We start from the raw sequence: 23,367 nt of genomic DNA on the forward strand, positions 1-23,367 counted from the left end.
CGCCGGGATCACTTATACAAAATATGGTTCGGCTTGCCTGAAGCAGGTCTAAATGTGGAAAAGAAAACTGCTCGCACGGCTGTGCTGCCCCTCTACTCCCTGCTGTTCCCCGGAAGGCCAGGCCTCGGTGGGCATGTGGGAAATCCGGCCCTGCATGTATCTCTTACTTGAAATCTTTAACAAAAACAAATTCATCTAAACAATAGAAGTTTTAGACCATTTGGAGCCATAAAAATAAACAAAGTAACACCAAAGCAGATACATTCTCTCTTTAGGAACAACTTTGGAATTGGATACAATGTCATCCCGACTCTTGAGAAGTAACATTTCCTGGCTGTTCTGTGATGAGTGAAGGTTCCTCTCTGCAGATAATTTGCTGCTTATTTCTATCTCCATCTTTTTATACATCCTCTATATTTAGCTCTCATTTACTGCTGCAGAATCTATGAACTTCATCAGCGAAGTGTTTCTGCTCTAGATGTTATTTTTGTACGTGCGCAAAGCAATGTCTTTTCAAGGTTGCCATCATTCATTACCGACTAGATGTTATCACCATAAAATAATTCAGGGCCACATTGCGGGCCCACGAACAGCAATGTCTCCTTGGGTTCGAATGGACTGCTGAACAATCCTCTGTGACCAAGGTAAACATGACTACATGTGACGTCATTGTGGGGGGAAATACAAACACATGGAATGCTGTGTCTATGTGAACATTCCGTAGACAGCTGGAGATGACTGTAAGTGAACTCCATGGAAACACGGAATGCCGCAACATTTCCTCCAAGCGGAGTAGATACTTCAAGGGCCCATGCGGGAAAAATGGAACTGCGGAAAGATAAAAAAGGAAAACTGTACGGGGTTAGCACAGTGGATTCGTGCTGACCCCACAACGCACAACCTTACAGCACTGGGGTGCTTGGTTTGAATCCCAGCCAGGACACTATTTGCATGGAGACTGCATGTTCTCCCTGTGCAGTTTTGGATTTCTTCCCACACTCCAAAGCTATGCTGTTAGGTAAATAGGCCCCAGCATATGTCAGTTCCTTGAGGGCGGGGACTGATGAGCTAGTGACCTTAGATTGTAAGCTCCTTGAGGGTAGGGACTGATGAGCTAGAGACCTTAGATTGTAAGCTCCTTGAGGGTAGGGACTGATGAGCTAGGGACCTTAGATTGTAAGCTCCTCTAGGGTAGGGACTGATGAACTAAGGACTGGGTAGGGTCTGATGAGCTAAGGATAGTAAGCTCCTAGAGGGTAGGGACTGATGAGCTAGGGACCTTAGATAGTAAGCTCCTAGAGGGTAGGGACTGATGAGCTAGGGACCTTAGATAGTAAGCTCCTTGAGGGTAGGGACTGATGAACTAAGGACTGGGTAGGGACTGATGAGTTAAGAATAGTAAGCTCCTTGAGGGTAGTTACTAATGAGCTAGGGATCCTATATTGTAAGCCCCTTGAGGATATGGACTGATGAGCTAATGCTCATGGGATTTGTAGTTCCACAACAGCTGGAGTGCCAACCCCAGTGCTACAGAATGCTGTTGGAGACTGCAGACATGTTACAAGAGGTGGTCATTATATGGTAGTCTTTGGAGACCACGGACATGCTTCAGGATAACAAGGGAAAGGTTATGAAATAAAAAAATCAAGTCATTACTTACTAGTGGCAGTCTAATGAATATTCTCCTTCTGGGCGGAGAGTAATGACCCACCTCCCGGCTTCCTTATTGGCCGAGAAGCCGGCTCCATGCTGATTGGGAGGGAAGCCGGCTTCCCGGCCAATCAGCATCGAGCCAGCCAAACAGCCAGCTCCATTCTGATTGGCTGGGAAGCCAGCTTTCCAGCCAATCAGCATTGAGCTGTCTTCCCGGCCATTCAGTAAGCTGGGAGGCGGGTCATTACTCGCTGCCCAGCTTCCTGATTGGCCGGGAAGCCGGCTCCATGCGGGGGAAAGCACCGGTATCTGTACTCGGTATCGGCGAGTACCGAAAGCAAAAAAAGGTACTGGTACTTGATACTGAAGAAACCGGTATCGGTGCAACCCTAATATTGGATAAAGCCCCCATAACACTGCCAGATTTCCTATATTACAGTACCTCCCCATCTCTGCTCAACTGGGCCCAACTGGACTTACATCCTTTGTGGCTCCTGAGGAATATCTTTAAATGAAGTTTTTGGGGATCAAGGTTCAGCTTTAACAATGGTTCAGCCTCGCAGGAAGTGCATTGTTTTCAATGAGTCACACCTGACCCATAGACTTGCTGCAATGATGTCCAAGGCGCAGCTACTGTCCAGCACTGCAGAAAGCCCAACCTGCATAGCGACTGAACAAATATGTCTGCCTGCATTTTATAATGATACACTAAACATGGAAAGAAGGTTTGTGAGACGTGATCACGCACTGATACACGTATGTGTGACGGACCCCCGTACTCAGGATGAGTATGTCCGCCGCTGTCTTCTTCCTTGCTGAGGAGATATTGGAACCTGCTGATCTGTAGCTCCCAGTTTCCCCAGTCACTAGCCAAGGCTTGAGTGTAGGTGAAACAAACTCTGCTTTATTGAGAAACTGCACAAACTTTTATACAGAAAGTGATCAGATCAGAATATAAACCCATCACATCCCCCTCCCCCTCCCTAGAAATCCTGTCTTCACAACACCACAGGTGTCCACCTGCTAAATAGCTCCAGACAGCCATGGCAGGAGCCTGGCCAGAATGTCATTGTTCTGAGCTCCCCCAGAGAACAATGGGAGATAACGAGGGATGGAGCTGATAGTCTTTCCATAACCAGGTCACACAGCATAACGCACTCAAAACATAACCCAACACCAATACACATTTAACTTATAAACTCATCACCATGTCGTCACAGTATGTACATTTTTTATACATCTACTTTTCTTCCCCTGTAGCTGTGTGTCGCGCTGTTTGCCTCGGGTCACCCTTCAAGGTCAATGCAAAAGCGCTGAGCATAAAATCTGCCACAAAAAATGCAAATATGTTTTCCGAGCGGGTTTTATTTATAGAACATTAAAGAGATTATTTATCCCAGCGCAACATTGTAATCTTCTGTATGTCCCGTCCATCTGCAGCAATGCAATCACGCTGTACATGCCGCTATTGATACAAATAGCTGTATATATAATTACAGCCATGAGCAGAGGCAGGCCCGGGCCCCGGTTACCTTGGTGAGCAGGAGCTAACAAACAGACTGTATACTGCGCCGGGATCAGGGGATGAAAAGACACACAATGTCTTATTGTTTGCCCTGAACGCCATGAAAAGAGGAACCTGACAAACTTCGTCAGGCCCCAGATAACATCTCGCAGCTTTCCAGATTAAATAACCGCAAGATCCAAACCACCAAAAGCCCTTCAATAAACAAGACACATTGGTAACAAATGTATGTTCATTTCGAGGTGGACTGTTAAAGGAAAGCCGTCGCTTGGCCCATTTAGGGGAAAGGTGACAGGTGCTCTTTAGAGCTCAGTCCCCTTCCCCCGCTGATACTGTAATTTGGCCCTAAAGCTGGCCACACACCTTACAATTTATCTGCAGGTTTTCTAGGGTCAGATGGAAAAGGTGCAACAGATTCCTCCACCTACGCTAAACTGTGTGGGCGGAGTAATCTCCACCTGGGCCAATCTGTTGCACTTTTTCCATCTGATCACAGAAAATCTGCAGATAATTGTAAGGTGTATGGCCAGCTTTAGGCCCGGTTCACACCTGGGCGTTTTGTAGCGCGTTCGAACGCTCTGCAAAACGCTCAAACACCGAAATCCCATTATTTCCTATGGGTATGATTCACACCTGGGCGTATTACAGGCCGTGTGAACGCGCTACAAAACATCCTACGCCCAAAAAAGTCCAGGAGCTTCTTTGGGGCGTTTTTGTCGCGCGTTTCCATTGGGATACAGCCAGGTAGCCCTCGGAAACGCGCGTTTGTCGCTCGTTTTTTCCCGCGAATCGCACGACACGAAACGCGCGACAAACGCGCATATTCGATACGCCTAGGTGTGAACCCAGCCTTAGGGAGCATAGCTCGCAACATTCTGAGATGAAAAAGAGGGACGCCTTGAAGCACAAAGTGTGTAGGGAAAGAACGCGACCCCCCCAGACACGCCCTCAGCGACACGGACCACAAATCAGGACCTCCTTCCTCCTGCTGGGGATCCCTCTAGTGATATAAAGATCTATATAGAGGGATCAGGACCTCCTTCTTCCTGCTGGGGATCCTTCTAGTGATATAAAGATCTATATAGAGGGATCAGGACCTCCTTCTTCCTGCTGGGGATCCTTCTAGTGATATAAAGATCTATATAGAGGGATCAGGACCTCCTTCTTCCTGCTGGGGATCCTTCTAGTGATATAAAGATCTATATAGAGGGATCAGGACCTCCTTCTTCCTGCTGGGGATCCTTCTAGTGATATAAAGATCTATATAGAGGGATCAGGACCTCCTTCTTCCTGCTGGGGATCCTTCTAGTGATATAAAGATCTATATAGAGGGATCAGGACCTCCTTCTTCCTGCTGGGGATCCTTCTAGTGATATAAAGATCTATATAGAGGGATCAGGACCTCCTTCTTCCTGCTGGGGATCCTTCTAGTGATATAAAGATCTATATAGAGGGATCAGGACCTCCTTCCTCCTGCTGGGGATCCTTCTAGTGATATAAAGATCTATATAGAGGAATCAGGACCCCCTTCCTTCTGCTGGAGATCCCTCTAGTGATAATAAAGATCTATATAGAGGAATCAGGACCTCCTTCCTCCTGCTGGGGATCCCTCTAGTGATAATAAAGATCTATATAGAGGAATCAGGACCTCCTTCCTCCTGCTGGGGATCTCTCTAGTGATATTAAAGATCATTATAGAGAAACTAATAAAGATCTATATAGAGGAATCAGGGCCTCCTTCCTCCTGCTGGGGATCTCTCTAGTGATATAAAGATCTATATAGAGGAATCAGGACCTCCTAACAGAAATAGTTGGAAATCTACAACAAAGTTTTAGAAAATCGTTGAAATGCAGCTTTCTCAGCAAAAGTGGAGTTACACTTTAAGTGTTTACAAGTAGTCAAATGCAAACAAAATATTAAGTTATGTTAATGCATTTTTAGTATTGGTAGAGGGGAGCAGTTACAATTGTTATCATGTTTTTCTTCTTTTTTTGTGACCCCATTGAGGAGATTTTCCCTCTCCTGAACTAAAATTGCCTAAAATATGATAGATATAATTAAAATGGAAAGGTTTTATTTAAAAATGAGGGTGATGGTAGGGGAAAGGGAGGACCCAGGGAAGAATATAAGCAGATTAAACGTGGTCCGAACATTTTTCAGATTTCTTCAGCGCTGATGGCTGAGCACATTTGCAATGACAAATGTGGCCAGAGTGGGAAGTCAGGGGATGGAGATGGGGTGACTGGACAGCTCAGACTGGATGGAAGCACACACTACGCCCTCTGCTGCGCACACAGCTCTGCTGTCTTCCAGTGTCCGCGCTCAATAAAGTTTGTTCTGTCTCAGGGCTGATGACGTCACGGAAACAATGGCGGCGCCCTGAGACTTGCATGTGGCTGAGCAGCTAATCGGCGGAGGATTTACACGCAGAACGGGTCACATTTCGGGTCACCGAGTCCGCATCGCTTCTTGAGATTGGGGTGCTGGGAGTGAGTATACAAGATGAGTTCCTGTAATGTGGTCATCGGGGGCAACTCACTGCCTCTGGAATAGGACTGCAAGTCCCATAATGTCCTAATCTATTGCCGTCAGCTGACCTTGACATGAGCCCCTGTAATGTGATCACTAGGGCGACTAGCTCTCTCTGTTATAGGACTACAAAGCCCCAGCATGTCCTGATCTATTGTGGCCAGCTGTCCATGAGATGACTGATCACAAGTAGCACTAGCTGCTACAGGACTACAAGCCCCAGCATGTCCTGATGTATTGTGGCCAGCAGTTCCTGAGATGACTGATCACAAGGAGCACTGCCTGCTTTTGTTATAGGACTACAAGCCCCAAAATGTCCTGATCCATTGTGGTGAGCGGTTCCTGAGAAGTTTCTGTAAGTTGATCACGAGGGTGATTAGCTGTCTCTGTTATAGGACTACAAGTCCCAGTTCTATTGCGGTCAGGTCTCCTTGAGATGGGTTTCTGTAATGTGATCACCGGGGCGGGAGCTCACTACCTCTGTTCTAGCACTACAAGTTCCAGCAAGTCCTGAAAAAAGTATATGATAAATGTTACCAGCACACCTATGACTTGTGTCAATAATCCATCTTCTTTATTGATGCAGACTGTCACGAAACAACATTTCGGGGCCACGCAGGGTATATATGCCTCTGATATAGGACTACAAGCCCCAGCATGATCTGATCCATTGTGGTCCTCGATTTCCAGTCTGTGGTTCTGGGAGTGACAGGTCCTCTATGGGAACCAAATCCGCCTGTCCCACCTGACTCCTTAGATTCCCCTCTGTTGGTTCTGGAATAAATAAATTACTGTACCATTTAAAGTAAACCCATTTGCAAGAGAAATATGCCGGCTGCCATTGCTGACCCCTCCTGAAGATGCTACTTTGCCTGGCAGTCGGCGAGAGTTCAGAGATCAGCAGTAATGTGATTGTTCAGCTTTTAGTCTTTGAGCCGGCCTGGGACAACGTCAGCATTCCATGCCGCCTCTAAGCATTGATGTGTGTTTAAATGTCCTTGTACTTCTCCTTTAAAAAAAAAAAAAAAAAAAAAAGTGTTTGGTTTTAGATTTTCGTTAAAGCTCAACTCTAGGCAGATAGATATAAAAGAAACAAATCTGACCTAGTATCAGCCTATTGTACGCTACTGCAGGGCTGAAATGTGAGAGGAAGAAACCGCACGAGGAGCGATCAGTTAATTTGCTGAAATGCTTATAGGAGGAGAGATCCGAGATACAGAGAGATGAACTCATCACTGCGCTGCTTCTCCTTTCACTGTCAAGTCAGGAAGCGGGTTCAGAATGACTTGGGCTCAGGCGATCCCTTAAGACTCATCTCTTCAGTAAAGTCTATCCCACCTCAACCTAACCACTGAACCATCATGTTCTCAAACAATTCATCCCCACACAGCTACCTCCTCATGTATCACTTCCCCCTCCCTTTTAGATTGTGAGCCCTCAGGGGCAGGGCCCTCCTTGCCATCTTGTCTTGAATTGTATTGTGATTGCAATGTCTTCCCTATATTGTAAAGCGCTGCACAAACTGTTGGCGCCATATCAATCCTGTATAATAATAATGAAGTGGGTTGAATCATGCCGGTCATCAGACTGAGGACATCTAGTGGCAGAAAAAAGTACTGCAAAGACATCTCTACATTGAAGTTGAATATTGCAGCAAAGCCGGTTTTGTTATTTTTATCTTTTAATTGGCTATTCATTTTTTTTTATCATTGTTGTGTGTTATAATTGCAGATTCTGTAGCCATGAAGCCAGGAAGAGTGAGGAAGTCTGGCAAGGTGCACTCCAGATTACAGCAGAAAGGTGTAAAAATGTTGGGAGAATGGAAGCCGGTCTCGCTGGACCCGAGCTTTTTCACCGACGGTAAAATGGATGAGATGATCTGCTTCGAGGAGCTCGCAGATTATAAACTGGTGAAAACATCGAAGCGGAAACGCGATGCCAGCGGAGAGAAGCAGGAGGAATCCGAGGCGCCCTTTGCCAAAGGAAAGAAAAACAAAAAGCGCAAGAAAAAACTGGAGGCCAAGCAAGCGAAAGAGGAGCCTGAAGATGAGCTGGAGGAAGTGTTTCTTGGCGGAGAAGATGACGAGGACCAGCATGAAGCCCTGGATGATGAGGTGGGCACAGAACCATCTGTAGAGGCGATGGCTGACCAGGGGCCAAAAAAGAAGAGGAGGAGGAAGAAAAAGCCAAAGAAGAAACCAGCGAAGACTCCAGAGGAACCGACAGCCCAAGAAGCACCCAAGAAGGAACCTTTGTCCACGAAGACCAAGAACTGGGCCGCTGGTGTCTTGGGCAGCGCCGCTGGTAAGGGTGTAGATGTGTCTGCGTGGAAGGACCTCTGCGTGCCCCAGCCAGTTCTTCAGGCGCTCAGCTATTTGGGATTTTCCGCCCCGACGCCCATACAGGCTCTGGCGCTGCCCTCTGCCATCCGGGACAAGTTGGACATCCTGGGTGCAGCGGAGACAGGTAAGCTTTAAATGTGGCAAGTCTGGTTTTTAATGACTCAAGTAAGCGGAAATTCTTGGCCTTTTGTTTTTTTTTTTAGTATGTCATGATTTATGTTTGTTTAAAACTAGGGATCCAGCGGTATATCTGCCGGCGAAAAACATAACGGCCGAAAATGGAAATTTTGGCATAATGCCGAAGTGCCATTTTCTGGCCAATACAGCGGTGCATCCCTGGTTTCAGTCCGGTTCTTGACAAAGCGGCCGAAATTTGCACAGTGGGTGGAAAATCTTCGGCTAAATGGTGCTTGTGGCCAGTCAGCTGCCAACGAGATTATATATATATATATATATAACCATGGCACTCCAGCTGTTGAGGGACTACCCATGAGACATAACAAGACTCTGACAGCCACAGACATTACTCCCAGAGGCTTAAACATGTAGTTTCACCACAGCTGGAGTGCTGAGGTTTCTTTCTCATGGGTTAAAGTAACCCGTAGCAGCCTTTAACAGAAGAAGGTTAAAGGAGAACTATGAGGTGGGTGAAAATCACTCAGCCTCATAGTTCTAGCAGACCTGTGACAATGAAACTGTCACAGGTCGGCTCAATAGATCGGGAAGTGAGCGAACGCATACCATTGCTCGCTCACTTCTCGATCATCTCCCTGCAGATAGCAGTGACTGCCACTCATGGCTCTCGGCAGGGATTCCCCTCCCCTGTCCGATCCTCCAGCGCTGACTGGAGGAATGGACAGGGCAGGGGGTGGGTACAGCTGGCTCTGCCTCTAGATGGGCAGAGCCAGCTGTCAATCACGCAGCTGGGTGGATCTCGACAGTAATGTCGGGATCCGTCCCGGCTGCAGCGTCTCAGTATACCGCAAACTGTAGCTCGCTGTATACTGAACTTTGGGTGACGGGAGGACGCTAGTTTGTGTCCTCCCGTTACCCTTGGGAGAGCTATGGGGAAAAAGCACTGACCCCATAGTTCTCCTTTTAATACTTGGCTCTCTGGCGGTGAGTAAAATCTTGAAAGGCTCGGTGCCCCTCGATTTCCCATTCTCACTATGGTAATGCAACTCGAATCATTGAAGATAATAGGACAATATATTGTGAATATTTTCCAACTGGATTTCTCTCTCTCTCCTTTCAGGAAGTGGTAAAACGTTGGCCTTTGCCATCCCGATGATCCATTCCATCCTGGAATGGAGGAACTTGCAGGAATTCGGACCCACAAAGGAAGAGACGGCGGAGAGCGAGGAGCAGGAGATGGAGGCTTCAGATCCTGAAGACAGCAAAAGCCTGGACAACCAAGAGGATGATGATGAGGCTGATGATGAAGATGATGAGGCTGATGGTGAAGATGATGAGGCTGATGAGTCTTCTGCCTTGGGCTGTGTGAAGATAATAGAAGATGTTGACATTAATTTTAACCCCACCGCTTCTATAAGCTCCCCCCAGCCGTGTCAGAAGAGGCCGTTGCTTGGCCTTGTAGTCACGCCTACCAGAGAGCTGGCCGTACAGGTGAAACATCACATTGACGCCGTAGCCAAATTCACAGGTGAGTTGTCACTGTTTATGAATAGAGCAGAAGTAGAACGAATCAGTGTTTGTGAATTCAAAACAGTCAACTATTGTTAGTTGGCCCCTTTTGGTCTGTTAACAAAACTCTTTCAATAGCATATTTATCTGTTCAATAAGTGTGAAAAATAGCTGATGACCCTGCCTGATATCTTATCGGGTAATAACTTCCTGTGTTGCATTGTCATCCATTACATTGGTCTCAGTTATCTCTGACCACTTCAAAACCCATCCCCTCTGATATTTAGAAGAGGAGAGGGTGCACTGTTCACAACGGTGACAACACTGCTTCTCCTTAGATACAGTACAGTGAGTGAGTGTCACCTACAACAGGAAGTGTGTTGCTGATAGGATCAACAGGTAAAGAAAAGTAATGCAGGCGTCACGGCTATATCAGTGGGGATATGGATGTGGAGTCAAGGTTTATAATTTGAATATGTACAATTAATCTTTATCCATTTATTTGTTGCTTCAGGGATCAGAACCGCAATCGTGGTTGGTGGGATGGCCCAACAGAAACAACAGAGACTGTTGAACCGAAGACCGGAGATCGTTATAGCAACGCCAGGACGTCTGTGGGAGATGATCAGTGAGAAGCATCCTCATCTTTCTAACCTGCAGCAGCTCAGGTGAGATGAAATGTTATGGGGTGTAAGGCCTCATTCACAATGCTAAGAGCCGACCCGAACAGAGCCGTGCGGCGTGCATGGCGGCATCGGGCCGCGCCCGGGAAGGACAGGTGCTACGTGTGATTGTACCCAGCAGCCTGTTCTTCTCGATGGGAGTACGCGGCCATACACAGTACTTATACCTGTTGAAGCTGTCGCCATTTTGGATGTGTCCCAGCACCTACTTCCTCTATCCCTCCTTCAGCCCACTGGACACCAGCAACAAATGGGGCTCATGGGCGGAAGAACATGGGGATTGCCGGCAGGAGGAGTATTGCAAGTGCCTATGCCGGAGCTGGGGGCTAACATCATCCCAACAAGCGCTTTGCAGATCCCGTCATGGCAAGGATGCTGAGGGTGCAGGACACATTGGACATGCATAGGTAGGGCTGCAACAACTAATCGATAATGAGAATCGTTGGCAACGATTCTCATGTTCAATTAGTTTATTTTCGATTAGTTGCAGGCGCTCTGCTCCTCAGTTCTCCTCCCCGCTGGTGCTGGCTGCAGAGGTTTGTGTCCCTTTCAATCGCCGCTGCTCTCCCCAGCTGTATCGGCAGAGGCAGCAGGGACACAGACCACTGCAGCCGCCACCAGCGGGGAGGAGAGACCTCTGTGACTGCATTCCTCCTAACTTTCTCCTTCAGGTCCCTCCAATGCTAATTGACAGCAGGCAATGGGCGGATGCAATAGCCAACCTGTTATTGGCTATTGCAGTTTGAAATATCCAATAGCAGGCTGACTATTGCTCCCAGCAATGAAGTAAAACATTTTTTACAAAAATAAAGTTGGAAAATAAAAAAAATTTCAATAAAAGGTTGGTGTTTTTATCGTGCGATGGCTTGGAGTTTAACAATTCACATTATTTTAAATCCATGAAACTAAAATGTCTAATATAATACATACAATTAATGAATATATATAATTAGTGGGGAAAAGTCATTTTCAGTTTCGGCCTGACAAATTTTATTTAACTTTTTTTTTTTTTTTTTTTTTCCCGATTAATCGAAAAAAAACCACACAGGTATACGTCACCTGCTTAAAACCTGTTTTGGAGGACTTGTATGTACAATGTATGTATGCTGGGTAAAAGTTTCTATGATATGGGGGAAGGTTTCCGTACCGTGGAGGATTTACTTTCTCTTTAATTATAGGTTTGCTTTAATAAGTTGACTTTTTATGTCTCTGTGAACAGCTGTCTTGTTATCGATGAAGCGGACAGGATGGTGGAGAAAGGCCACTACGCCGAGCTAACCCAGCTGCTGGAGATGCTGAGCGACACTCACTACAATCCCAAGAGACAAACGTTTGTGTTTTCCGCCACGCTGACCCTCATCCACCAGGCCCCCAGCCGCCTCCTGCAGAAGAAACACTACAAGAAAATGGACAAGGAAAGCAAGCTGGAGAGCCTCATGCAGAAGGTCGGCATGAAGGGCAAGCCAAAGGTCATCGATCTGACCAGGAAGCAGGCCACCGTGGAGACTCTGACCGAATGCAGAATAATTTGCTCCACCGACGAGAAGGACTTCTACCTGTACTACTTCCTGCTGCAGTACGCCGGGCGCACTATGGTCTTTGCCAACAGCATCGATTGTATCAAAAGGCTGACGTCCCTTCTCACCATCCTGGACTGCAACCCGCTCCAGCTGCACGCCAACATGCACCAGAAGCAGAGATTGAAGAACCTGGAGAGATTCGCCGAGAGAGAGAGGTAACGATGTGCCAGCAGTGACGGGTCCAATGCTTGATATAGAGAGGCCAGGAATGTCAGCGGCTCTGTCATTGAACTTTGCTCGCTGATAATTGGCATGTAAGGGCCTAACAGACGCACAAACCGGTATATAATACTACAGAGAAAGGGGCTCCTACCCAGTAACGCGGAACCTCATTAGCTAGCTGCCCCATACGCCGTAGCACCCGGGTGGTAGTCAACACCCTCTCCATCTTCTACTCTCTCTTTATTCTCTCTTCTCTTTACCTCCCACTGCCTTTCTCTCCTTCTCTACCCCCTCTTAATTGCCCCCCGCCCCCTCGGCTGGTTAGTCCTAGCATGACGCGAGCAGCACTCTGACCCCTACAGACCTGTCTGGTAGACCTTTCCTTCGGTCGCTAAGAATTTTCCTTCATGAGCAACCACATATTGCACAGTGTACTGAAGGCGGCCAGCCTTCCGCCCCCTCCCCCTTTTGACCCCTTCCTTTATTGTTATATTTCTGATGTCGCCCGTGGTTCAGACGACGCATGGTTCTCTTGTACATTTATTATTTGACAATATTTCTACGTCTTGCACTTTGCAAATCGAATAAAACACATTGAGAAGAGAAAGGTGCTCTTGTGGGGCACTGTTCTCCTGTGAGCCCAGGATGACATGATGACCCTCCTCCTCAGGAAGTACATTCATGACACCAAGCGCTCACAGGAAGTGGTTTCCATGATGCTTCAACACCGGCACTGGAGAACAGTATAGTGCAGTGGTGGCGAACCTTGGCACTCCAGCTGTTTTGGAACTACAAGTCCCATGAGGCATTGCAAGGCTCTGACAGCCACAGTCATAACTCCCAGAGGCAGATGCATGTTGGGATTTGTAGTTTTGGCACAGCTGGAGTGCCAAGGTTCGCCATCACTGGTATAGTGTGTGCAGGGGACAGCGCTGGGAAAAGGGAGGGTATTGCACCTAAAGCTGCTTTTGTTTTATTTCAGTACGCCTGGGCAGCTACATTTAATCAATTCGAAAAGCTGGGGTTAGGAAACCTGCCCTGAAAGACATGTGAAGGGTTCCATTGCCTTTTTTTGTTGCTGGGTCCTCCTTACCTATTACATATGTGTGTATGCTGATCAATTGAAAAAAGGCTATAGGAGACCAAGAGACGATTCATCCGCAGTGCGGCTATGTCCTATCCTTTCTTGTCCTCCACAGCTGTGTCCTGCTCACCACTGATGTGGCTGCTCGCGGTTTGGATATCCCCAATATCCAGCACGTTCTTCATTACCAGGTACTGAGGCTAGAGCAGCGCTGAGCCATGTGCTGGTCATTTAACCCTTTCCCTACCAAAGGCTTGAGGCTTTCATCAGACCAGATCTGCGTCCCATCTGGCTAGCTCAATAAGCCATATGTCCCCTGCATTCCCCTCGGCTGTAAGCGCCATCTTTTTATTCTACCGCTGCTGTGCTTTCAGAAATAGAAAGTAAGATCCTCGCGGCTTGAGAAAGTGTCTGACTGCATGAGAAATGGCTGTTGGCCGGATGAGTTTTTCCTTTTGGATTGCTTTGAACCGATATCTCCAAGTCAGCACCGGGATCTACACCTGCAGATTTGCTGATTTGAACAGAGTTCCTTGGGGCGCTTTCTCAACTGCAGCGGCATCTGTCTATAGCAAGGATAGGCAACCTCGGCACTGCGGCTGTTGTGAAACTGCAAATTCCACGAGGCATTGCAAGATTCTGACAACCACAGGTATGGCTCCCTGAGGCAGAGGCATGATGGGATTTGCAGATTTACTACAGTTGGAGTGCCAAGGTTGCCTAGCCATGGTCTATAGCAGGGGTCTTGGCTTAAAATTCAAGGCGGTCCGGTGAGCAAAACTTTTTTTGAGCAGTGGTTGAAATTGCAGTTTGGACAGGGTGGTCACTCGGTCCTCGTTCAGACCGCGGTCCGCCATTCACACCAGCAGCTGCTGGTAGGTGTTCCAAGGCACAATGCTAATGCCCCCACCCTGGCAAATCACAATTTTATTTATCTTTTTTTTTGTTAGAACTTTATTGAATTGTCACGAAAGACATTTCATTAAGTTCTATGGGCACAGCACCATGTGATTTGGATGTACCACATCGTGGCTGGCTTCATGAAAAAAAAAAAACAGCATCCATCAGCGTGCCCCCCTTACGTTGGCTGTCCCCATCAGCGTGCCCCCCCCTTACGTTGGCTGTCCCCATCAGCATGCCCCCCCCCTTACGTTGGCTGTCCCCATCAGCGTGCCCCCCCCTTACGTTGGCTGCCCCCATCAGCGTGCCCCCCTTACGTTGGCTGCCCCCTGTGTATTACTCTCCTCACATTCCTTAGTTGTGGAGTAAGCTGCAGAAGATAATACTCTTCCGTCCTCTACTGCTGGGTGAGGAACACACCTGAAGTCATTGTTAGATTGGAACGCCGCGGTACATGGTGATGCCGGTTAACTTGCTTGTATGTTTTTGGCTTGTACATGAAATTCGGAAACCCAGAGGAGCCTCTTGTATCGCCTTTTAAATTGTTCCTGTAGTGGGGATCGAATCCAAAACCCCCAGCCCTGTTCGGCTACAGAGCTCATCGCTACACCTTGTTAACCACGTCTTTGCCTTCCAGGTCCCGAGGACATCAGAAACATACGTGCATCGCAGCGGCAGAACCGCTCGTGCCTCCAGCGATGGCCTCACGCTGCTTCTGATTGGACCAGACGATATGATTAACTACAGGAAAATCTTCAGGACTCTGGAGAAGAACGACGAGCTTCCCTTTTTCCCCGTTGAGTCCAAATGCATGAACGGAATCAAGGTAGAAATTGTGAATTGATCATAAAGAAATGATTCCCCCCCTCAGTGCGAAGGGGAATCATTTCTCTATGATGTTTCTGGAAACCTATAATAGCTGACATTATTATAATTTGTTGGATGTTTATCTGCTCCCCCCCTCCCCTAGTGTTTAAAATTGTGAATTGACCCCTTCCTGCCTGCACATGAACATTTCCCTGCATTGGGACTCCATACCAAGGGTGCGTTCATGCTTGGGAAGCTGCCAGCTGACGTTGTGCATGGGTGCTGCCTATCGTAGCCACTGATCGCTCCAGACTGCACTGGGGAAACCAATCAGATTGGTTTTTCAGATCATTTGATTGCAGTGCTATGAGACCAGACCAGTCACCTTGCACTGCACCAGTGACTAGTCTTTATTACAGGAGGCTCCTGCACAGAGGTAAAGTTTCACACTGGATTCGAGTCATGCGTATTCTTCCTCAAATCTTGGGGAGCGTTGTATATTTCCTTCAGATCTGTGCAGTAATCCAGTGTGAGACTTGGAGCTTCCTGTAATAAAGACCGGTCACTGCCGCGCTCTCTCCTTGTGCAGGGTGACTGGTCTTGTCTCCGCCCCCTTCCTGTAATAAAGACCGGTCACTACTGCTCTCACTCCTTGTACAGGGTGACTGGTCTTGTCTCCTCCCCCTCCTGTAATAAAGACCGGTCACTGCCGCTCTCTCTCCTTGCACAGGGTGACTGGTCTGGTCTCCGCCCCTCCTGTAATAAAGACCGGTCACTGCCGCGCTCTCTCCTTGTGCAGGGTGACTGGTCTTGTCTCCGCCCCCTCCTGTAGTTTTATGTAGGCAGCCTGTAGTGGGTGGTAACTACTGGGCTCCTCCCACAGCTCTGTTTTCTGGACAGGCTATGTTTGGCACAGTGTTTTTGCATACGCTTGGCTCTCCTAACCCCGTTGTCTTGAGTGCTGTGCAGATTGTTGGAGCTATTTAAATCCTGAATAATATTAATCATGAGAATGAGTGTTGATGATGATTTTATTTATATATAATACAGGAGTGTTTGTAAAAACACACATGCGCTTTCATATGGTAATATCCGGGTACGATTGCAAGTGGATTTCTATCCTTTGTTGCTATTCCGGAATATGTGCGAATGAGAGTTTTTGTGCCTGGAGTTAAACTATAATACATTTTTAAAAAGTAGGTTTGTTCCCGGAGTTCAGTTTCAAAAGGAATATCGCTCTTTGGATGGACTGGCTGATTCTGAGTGAGAATTGCATAGTGACGGTTTTTGTTTTTCCTCCCAGGAACGCGTCGACCTGGCCCGACAGATTGAGAAAATTGAGTATTTCAACAGTAAAACAAAGCACCAGAATTCCTGGATCCAGCAGGCGGCTGAAGCTTTGGAAATGGATATCGATGAGGACGATTTATTAGGTAAATAACGATTTTATCTTTAAAATAACAACAAAGGCACCTTTTTAGAAATGTTTAGTAATGACAATCTGCACACAGATACTTCTAGATCATTGCCAGCTTTTTATTCTTTGCATTCCCATTCTTTAGACAGCGGGCATTTTAACTAAGGGCAGGTTCCTTGATCTCCCTTTTACTTCCTGGAACTCTGGCACATGTGACTAGGACATGTGACAGTGCACATCATCTCAGGGGAGGAAAATCCCTTTCCATGAGATCTTGTGAGTTTACAGATGAGATTTCCCAGCAATGCTCTGCTGATGTCACCTTCCCTGAGTGCAACGCTTGGTCACATGACATCATTTGTTTAAGTAATTTTCAGGCTTAGCGTGGATTATAATGTGTGCAAAAAACACTCTGCCAGTGAAAAGGGACCTTATACCTCCTAACCCCCCCTCCGCCCCTTTAAAAAAAAAATGTTTTCTAAAGGTTTTTGTTTTTAATAAAATTCCCGATTTTTATTTATTTATTTTTTCTTTTCCCCTTCCTGGTTTCTCACCTGGGCCCAGAGTGACGTAGCCCTTTCTCCGTCTGCAGCTTCCTGGGAAAACATGTCGCACATCCCAGAAGGCTGCAGGTGCTGAAACCTTGTGGCAAGCAGTAAACCATATTTTAGGCAGCTAGATCTCATTCTGCATATACATAAGATCTAGCAGCGCATCAACAAGGGGGGTGGCTGTGAAAACCAGGCAGTGACGGTTGGCTCAAATGGCGGCACAGAATCTAAGAATACGCAGGTAGGTCAGCGAGGAAGACATTGCTGAACTCCAAGGGCTTGTAAGCATGTTGGGGTTTATTTTTGGTCATTGGCTATTCTTTGCCGTCTGGTTTAGAATTTTTCAATCTTTGTTGGAGGATCCTCTGCGTACTGTTATTAGAGTTGCACCGTAATGGAAATTTCAAAATAGAACAAAAATGTCGGAGCAGAAACCGAAAGTATTTTTTTAATTTTTTTCAAATATTTTTTATAAACTTTTAATTTTAATTTTTTACTTTTAGGGGTTTCGGGGAAGTATTGGGGGTTTAAACAGACCCCTGATATTTCCCTTTTTAAAAGAGATTGAGAACACAGAGTCCTGAATCTCTTTTTCTGCAGCCCCTGTTATCAATGAACAGGAATCCTCTATACTGAGTTCCCATTCATTGATAACATGAGGACAGAGTATGCTTACTATAACCACAATCATGAATGGACAGGAGGAGATGTAGATCACTTCCCATTCATTCATAATTGAGCATATAGTAACCATGCAATGTCCTCTATCTACAAACACTCAGCGATCACCGACTGCTTGTACCCGCTCTCCATCCTGACACGCTGTCACGGGAGGCTGAGCGAGCGGTGCGGGAGGAAAGCTCAGCCTCCTGTGACAGCGCGGCCTGTCTCCGCCCCCACACCGCTCTGCAGGACTGTGATAGGAGGCTGAGCGGTGTGTGATGAGAGACGCCGGCCGCGCACAGTGCTCTACTCCTGCAGCGCTGGGCCGCCTGTGACACTTTCTCTCCTCCCTGCTGGGACACAGAGCAGCGCCTAGCGGGGAGGAGAGAATACACGGATGCGCCGGTGTATTGGCAGGAAAATGCCACTTTCGGCATTTAGCCAAAAGTGCAATTTTCATCCCATATGTTTCGGCCGCTGACATATCGGTGCATCCCTAGTTATTACATCAAATAGTATCAAAGGATACATTGTATTCTGTCATTGGGTTCTCCTGATCCCCTCGGGTGACTCAGTACTGAACTCTGACAGTCCTACTCTTCTGATTCTTTCCAGGTGGGAAGCCGGATGAGCAGGAGGACCGAGCGAAGCAGAAAGCCTTGAAATTCATGAAGAAGCAACTGAAGAGACTTTTATCGCAGCCGATATTCAGGAACATCCTGAAAACCAAATACCCGACCAAGAGCGGCCAGCTCGCCCTCCCCGACCTCCCCAGCACCAGATCTGAGAGCGCCCTCTATACCCTCTCCAACCGCAGCAATAAGGAACCCAAGAAGAAGCTCAGACCCTGAGCCCCCTCCCCTGTATATTCCTGATATATAAATCAAATGATTCTTTTACTTTGCTTCAATGTCACTTCATCCTGAACCCCGAGGTCGTCCCCCATTTGCTGGAGGACACTTGGTGACGAGTGAGCATGGAGCCGGCGTCCTGGCCAATCGGGAAGCTGGGCAGCATGTAATGACTCGCTGCCCGCTTTCCTGATAGCTCAGATTGTATTGGTCACTGACTGCAAAACGATTGGCTGTAAACGTCCCTTCTGCTAGGGGTAGGAACGAGCCCTGTGTGATCACTGCTCCGCCCCTTGATCCAGCACTCTGTACAGCACTGTGTAATGGTCCTGTTTATACAACATATAGATGGATGGTCTGGCTCCATCGGGGAAGGTGTGCTGGTTGATGGCGCTGTCCATGGAGTCCACATATTCCACCTGGAGGGGGATGGCCAGAGCCTGGGTCAGGGCGCTGATGTGGATGTGGTCACACACGGCGGTCATCGGCTCCACGTACTGAAAACACAATGTCAGTGATTGATTAAAGGGGAACCCTGCTAGCAAATAAAATACAATATCAAAATGCCTTGACGGGTGGAGCCAGTCTGGAGGAGTGGGTGTTCCTAGACAGGCTGTATTTGCATGCCGACCACCCTAGGTAACATCTACATGTGATGCTGAGCCTCCATGATTGACAGACCTGAAAGGGGCCACATTATTTTAGTTCCAGTGGGCCTCTGTGCTGCTCTATGGAATGAAGGCAGACCATTGCTGGTGGGAGGGGCCAGCAGGGTGCTATACATAACTTCCTGAAAACATCACAGCATCCTGCATCAGTACTTCTCACAAGAGCCCTCAGCCCTGATGCAAGCAGTGGGCCGGCTCTTGGGAGGAGTTATGCAAATATCAAAAATGCCATTATTTTACAGGATTTATATAGCGCCAACAGTTTGCGCAGCGCTGTACAATATAAGGAAGACATTATAATCACAATACAATTCAAGACAAGATGGTAAGGAGGGCCCTGTCCCTGAGGTGGTAAGATGGTAAGGAGGGCCCTGCCCCTGAGGTGGTAAGGAGGGCCCTGCCCCTTACAATTTAAAAGTTGGGTGGGTGTCAATCTGGAGGAGTGGGCGTTCCTAGGTAGGCTGCATTTGTAATGCCCACATGTGATGCTGAGCCCCCAGAATTACAATCCAATGAAGGAAAGGGGCCAGGGACAGTCAGGCTGGGGAGGAAAGTCTAGATGATGCTGGACGTCTTCCAGCATTTGACTTGCTGCAGCTTCTAATGCACATTGTGAGAAGCTCCCAGTGTGCAGTGATATCTGTAAGCAATCTCAATCCAGGAGAGGAGGCCAGATAGAAGACTGGAGGACGGAGGCCAGATAGAAGACTGAAGGGGAGGACGGAGTTGATATTTTTAGCAGACCTGTGTGCAGAAATCTGTGACTTGTAGTCCCTCCTCTACGAACGGCTGGTAGAACTCGGCTCGGTTCCGGAGGAAGGCAGACGTGACGAGTCTCAGGTACCGGACGGCGTTGTCAGAGATGTCCGGGTTGTTGAAGGCTCTGAGGAGGGCGGAGACAGAACCGTCGCTCTCCGCTAGATCTACAACACTGAGAAACTGCCGTCAGTTCAATCATCTGAAATGGATTATTACGGAGGGCTGATATTCTAAAAGCCGGGCTACAGACAACAACAACAAATACTGACGTGTCATCCACAGGATACAATTGAGAGAAAAGAAAACAAATTGTAACAGAAATAAAACCGCAAAACTTTTGAAGCCAGAGGAGCAGCATGACACCCAGACAGACAGATCTCCTCCTCTGGCTTCAATAGTTTGCGGTTATTTCAGCATCCATTGCAAGCATCGCTCACAGTGGATGCTGCTCCACTATGTTTAATAGTTGTGTCTTCCTGCAGAATCAGCCAGTGCTCATATCCTGTTGTAGGGTGGCTCCTTTGCTTAGCAGGGTCCTATGGGGCCACCCTTGTGTGTGCTAGTAAGGTGTACCCAGCAGGGCGAGCCGAGCCTCTGCTCCCAACTTTCCCCTCTCCAAGCTAGTAGAAGAAGGACAGTTGCTGGAGTCTGCTCTGCCCCTTGTGATCCTGTACTGGGCAGGAAGTTCAGGGAAGCCGAGTTGTTGGGAAACATGGTGACTGTAAATGGTTCAGCAAAAAAAAAAAAATGTAAAATACTTTGCTGGGCAATATATATCTATTTGTTTGATACGGATTCCTTATTGAGAGAAAGTTTAAAAGGAGAACTATGGGGTTAAGTCTTTTCCCCATAGTTCTCCTTACGGTAACGGGGGGGGGGACACAAACTAGCGTCCTCCCGTCACCCTAAGCTCCGTATACTGCGAGCTGCAGCTCCCTATATACTGAGGCGCTGAAGCGGATCCCGACAATTGTGCCGGGATCCGTCCAGCTGCGTGACTGACAGCTGGCTCTGCCTATCTAGAGGCAGAGCCAGCTGTACCCGCCCTGTCCGTTCCCCCAGTCAGCGCTGGCGGAGGGGGGAATCCAGCCCCTCCTCTGTCACGGCAGAGAGCCTTGACAGGATGAAGAGGTGAGCGAACGCCGGTATGTGTTCCCTCACCTCCCGATCTACTGAGCCGACCTGTGACAGTATCATTGTCACAGGTCGGCTAGAACTATGAGGTGAGTGAAAAGCACTCCCCCCCCCTCATAGTTCTCCTTTAATATTACTTTAAATTGCACTCTAACCTCCCGGCTGGCGTGCGTTGCAGCATATGTGCTGCAACGCCCATACGTCGGGAGGTTGGGGTGCCATTGAACTGAATGGCAGTGCAGCACATCTAACATACGGGCCCGGTCCTGTGCATTCAGTGAAGTGCTATGATATGATATGAAGAGGCCCCTTGGTCAAAATACAAAACAAAACCAAATATGTCACCATTTGTCTATAGATTACATAGAAAATATTCTGTTTAATCATTTCCCCCCAAAAATCCAGCAGTACATTCATCAGCTAGAGGAAGGGGGCGGGACAAATTATTCCTAAGCCCTGCCCAAAGTTGCACTTGAAGTGGTCGCTGTGTGTTATGCACTTTGCCCCTTGCGGTGCTGTGTGGTGACGGCTTGGACATCATATAAAAGGGGGAGTAATATAAACTTACAGTGCTGTAGCAGCGTCCGAACGCCTGTTCCTGGAATCCGCCCGCTAGCAGCTCATTCCGACTCTCCGTCACCCGCTCCCGGAAACTAAAATGGAAGTGCGGTCAGTTCATTGATCCTTCTCAAAGCCCGGCGATGATCAGCATTGTTTATCTAGCCTCTGTTAGGGTATTATTATCAATTTTGCCTCACTTCCTGTCCCAGAATCAGGAGTCACCAGAACAGGAAGTGAGGAAAAAGAGCAAAAACGGAGAGCAAGAACAACCTGGTCTGGTGCTGGGAGGTCCAGAGCCCGACTGCGCTGTATGGCAGGGATGCTTGGATCACCAGACTGGCTGTACAGAATTACCAATCCTTTGGCAGACGAATCCACTTATAACTGGGCTCAAACGGACACATTACGGGCCAGTTCACACCAATTGCACAGTGGTCCAAAGCAGTAGCTGCAGCTTGTTCACACCAGTTACAGTGCGTTCCGGAGCGGTTAGCTGCTGGAACGCACTGGATCACATCCTGGCCGGCTCCCTGCGTTCTGGTCCGGGAAGGGGGCCATTGGCTTGAATGCACCGCCACGCACCCTCCTGCCCCAGAACTGGTGTGAACAAACCCTTAGGGCCAGTTCACACCAATTGCGGTGCGTTTCAGAGCGGTAGCTGCGGGAACGCGCAGCAATTCGCACACTAAACTCCTCCCTTTTCTTTCTGGGGCGGGAGAGGGCACGGCGGTGCATTGAAGCCAATGGCACTGCAGCCACGCCCCAAACATTGGTGAACATGGTAGTTGCGCTAGGATATATGAAAAAATCAGGAACCAAAATACAGAAAAAATAAAAAAAATATAATAATAGATTTAAACCGGTCCTTATTCTGTCTCTCCCTTAACTTCTGTTAAGATATCGGTAGAGTAGAACAGATGCTGTTTATGTAGTAAAGTAAACAAAGTGAAGTTATGTTCCCTGTAATATCCACACATGTAACAAGGGAAATAAAAATATTAGAAAAAAGGATTTTTGCATGCAGATGATTGGATGCTTGAAGTGGAAACAGCTTCACCTGTTCACTTTGTTTAGAGAAAAGCTTTCACTACTGTGTTGGCCAACTCATACTTTGGTTGTGAGAAGTATAGCATCACAAAGCAGGAAGCAGAGACAGATTATATAATGAACAACTATGGCAGTCTCCATGTACATATCTGATAAAAAATCATACATAGAAACAATGTTTTGAAGTGGATCTCTACACTGTAACATGTTTATTTTAAAAAAATCCCTAAAAAGACCATCCATTCCATTTATAGGTTAAGTTCAAACAAAATTATATTTTACTTTTGGATGGATGCTGGAATGTTGAAACACATACCAGCTGCATTTATTTTTGTCTCCCTTGCTTCACTGTAAACATTGGTGACCAAGGTAGTTGCGCTAGGATATATGAAAAAATCAGGAACCAAAATACAGAAAAAATAAGAAAAAATATAATAATATCAAAAAATATAATATCAAAAAATGTGATCCAAAAGATTATAATCCAGCTGCAGCAATATCTATCGAGGTGATCAATTGTGAGCCAGTGTGCTGCACTTGGTATTGTGATATCACAATACCAAGCGCTGCACACTGGCTCACAATTGAACGCCCCAAACATTGCCTGCGTTCCGGTCCCGTGCAAACGTTTAAAAAAAACCCCATACATAATAAAGTATCTAAAGCCAAAGCGATTGTTCGGGTTTTGGATAAAGAAGGGAAGGGTTAAAACTCATTTTTTTTCCAACTGGAGAGATTCCCCTTCATTTCCTGTCCCAAAAGGAGCAACAGGAAGTGAATGAAAATCTCTCCAATGGGAGGGAAGA

At 47.2% G+C, this 23,367-nt stretch overlaps 3 protein-coding genes across 3 annotated transcripts in view; 1 reads left to right on the top strand and 2 right to left on the bottom strand.

Annotated features, from left to right (window-relative positions):
• PPP4R4 (protein phosphatase 4 regulatory subunit 4) overlaps positions 1–9,212 on the bottom strand; it is a 103,596-nt gene extending 94,384 nt beyond the window's left edge. The window contains exons 1-2 of the mRNA XM_018559393.1: positions 9,156–9,212; positions 8,112–8,155 (exon numbers count right to left, since the gene is read on the bottom strand). Coding sequence (XP_018414895.1) covers positions 8,112–8,155; positions 9,156–9,212 — 101 coding nt within the window. The remainder of the gene's footprint in view (positions 1–8,111; positions 8,156–9,155) is intronic.
• Positions 9,213–9,337: 125 nt separating this feature from the next.
• On the top strand, positions 9,338–18,392 carry DDX24 (DEAD-box helicase 24). The gene is made up of 7 exons (XM_018559394.1): positions 9,338–9,713; positions 10,209–10,362; positions 11,597–12,114; positions 13,321–13,394; positions 14,741–14,929; positions 16,214–16,343; positions 18,157–18,392. Exons 1-7 carry the CDS (start codon positions 9,338–9,340, stop codon positions 18,390–18,392), a joined length of 1,677 nt encoding a protein of 558 aa, XP_018414896.1.
• Positions 18,393–18,663: 271 nt separating this feature from the next.
• The window catches only part of OTUB2 (OTU deubiquitinase, ubiquitin aldehyde binding 2), a 7,911-nt gene continuing 3,207 nt past the window's right edge, over positions 18,664–23,367 (bottom strand). The window contains exons 5-7 of the mRNA XM_018559396.1: positions 21,522–21,606; positions 19,805–19,999; positions 18,664–18,889 (exon numbers count right to left, since the gene is read on the bottom strand). Coding sequence (XP_018414898.1) covers positions 18,671–18,889; positions 19,805–19,999; positions 21,522–21,606 — 499 coding nt within the window. The 3' untranslated portion in view covers positions 18,664–18,670. The remainder of the gene's footprint in view (positions 18,890–19,804; positions 20,000–21,521; positions 21,607–23,367) is intronic.

The sequence above is a fragment of the Nanorana parkeri genome, unplaced genomic scaffold, assembly GCF_000935625.1.
Source record: "Nanorana parkeri isolate BGI_ZX_2015 unplaced genomic scaffold, ASM93562v1 scaffold392, whole genome shotgun sequence".
Taxonomy (NCBI): Eukaryota; Metazoa; Chordata; class Amphibia; order Anura; family Dicroglossidae; genus Nanorana; species Nanorana parkeri.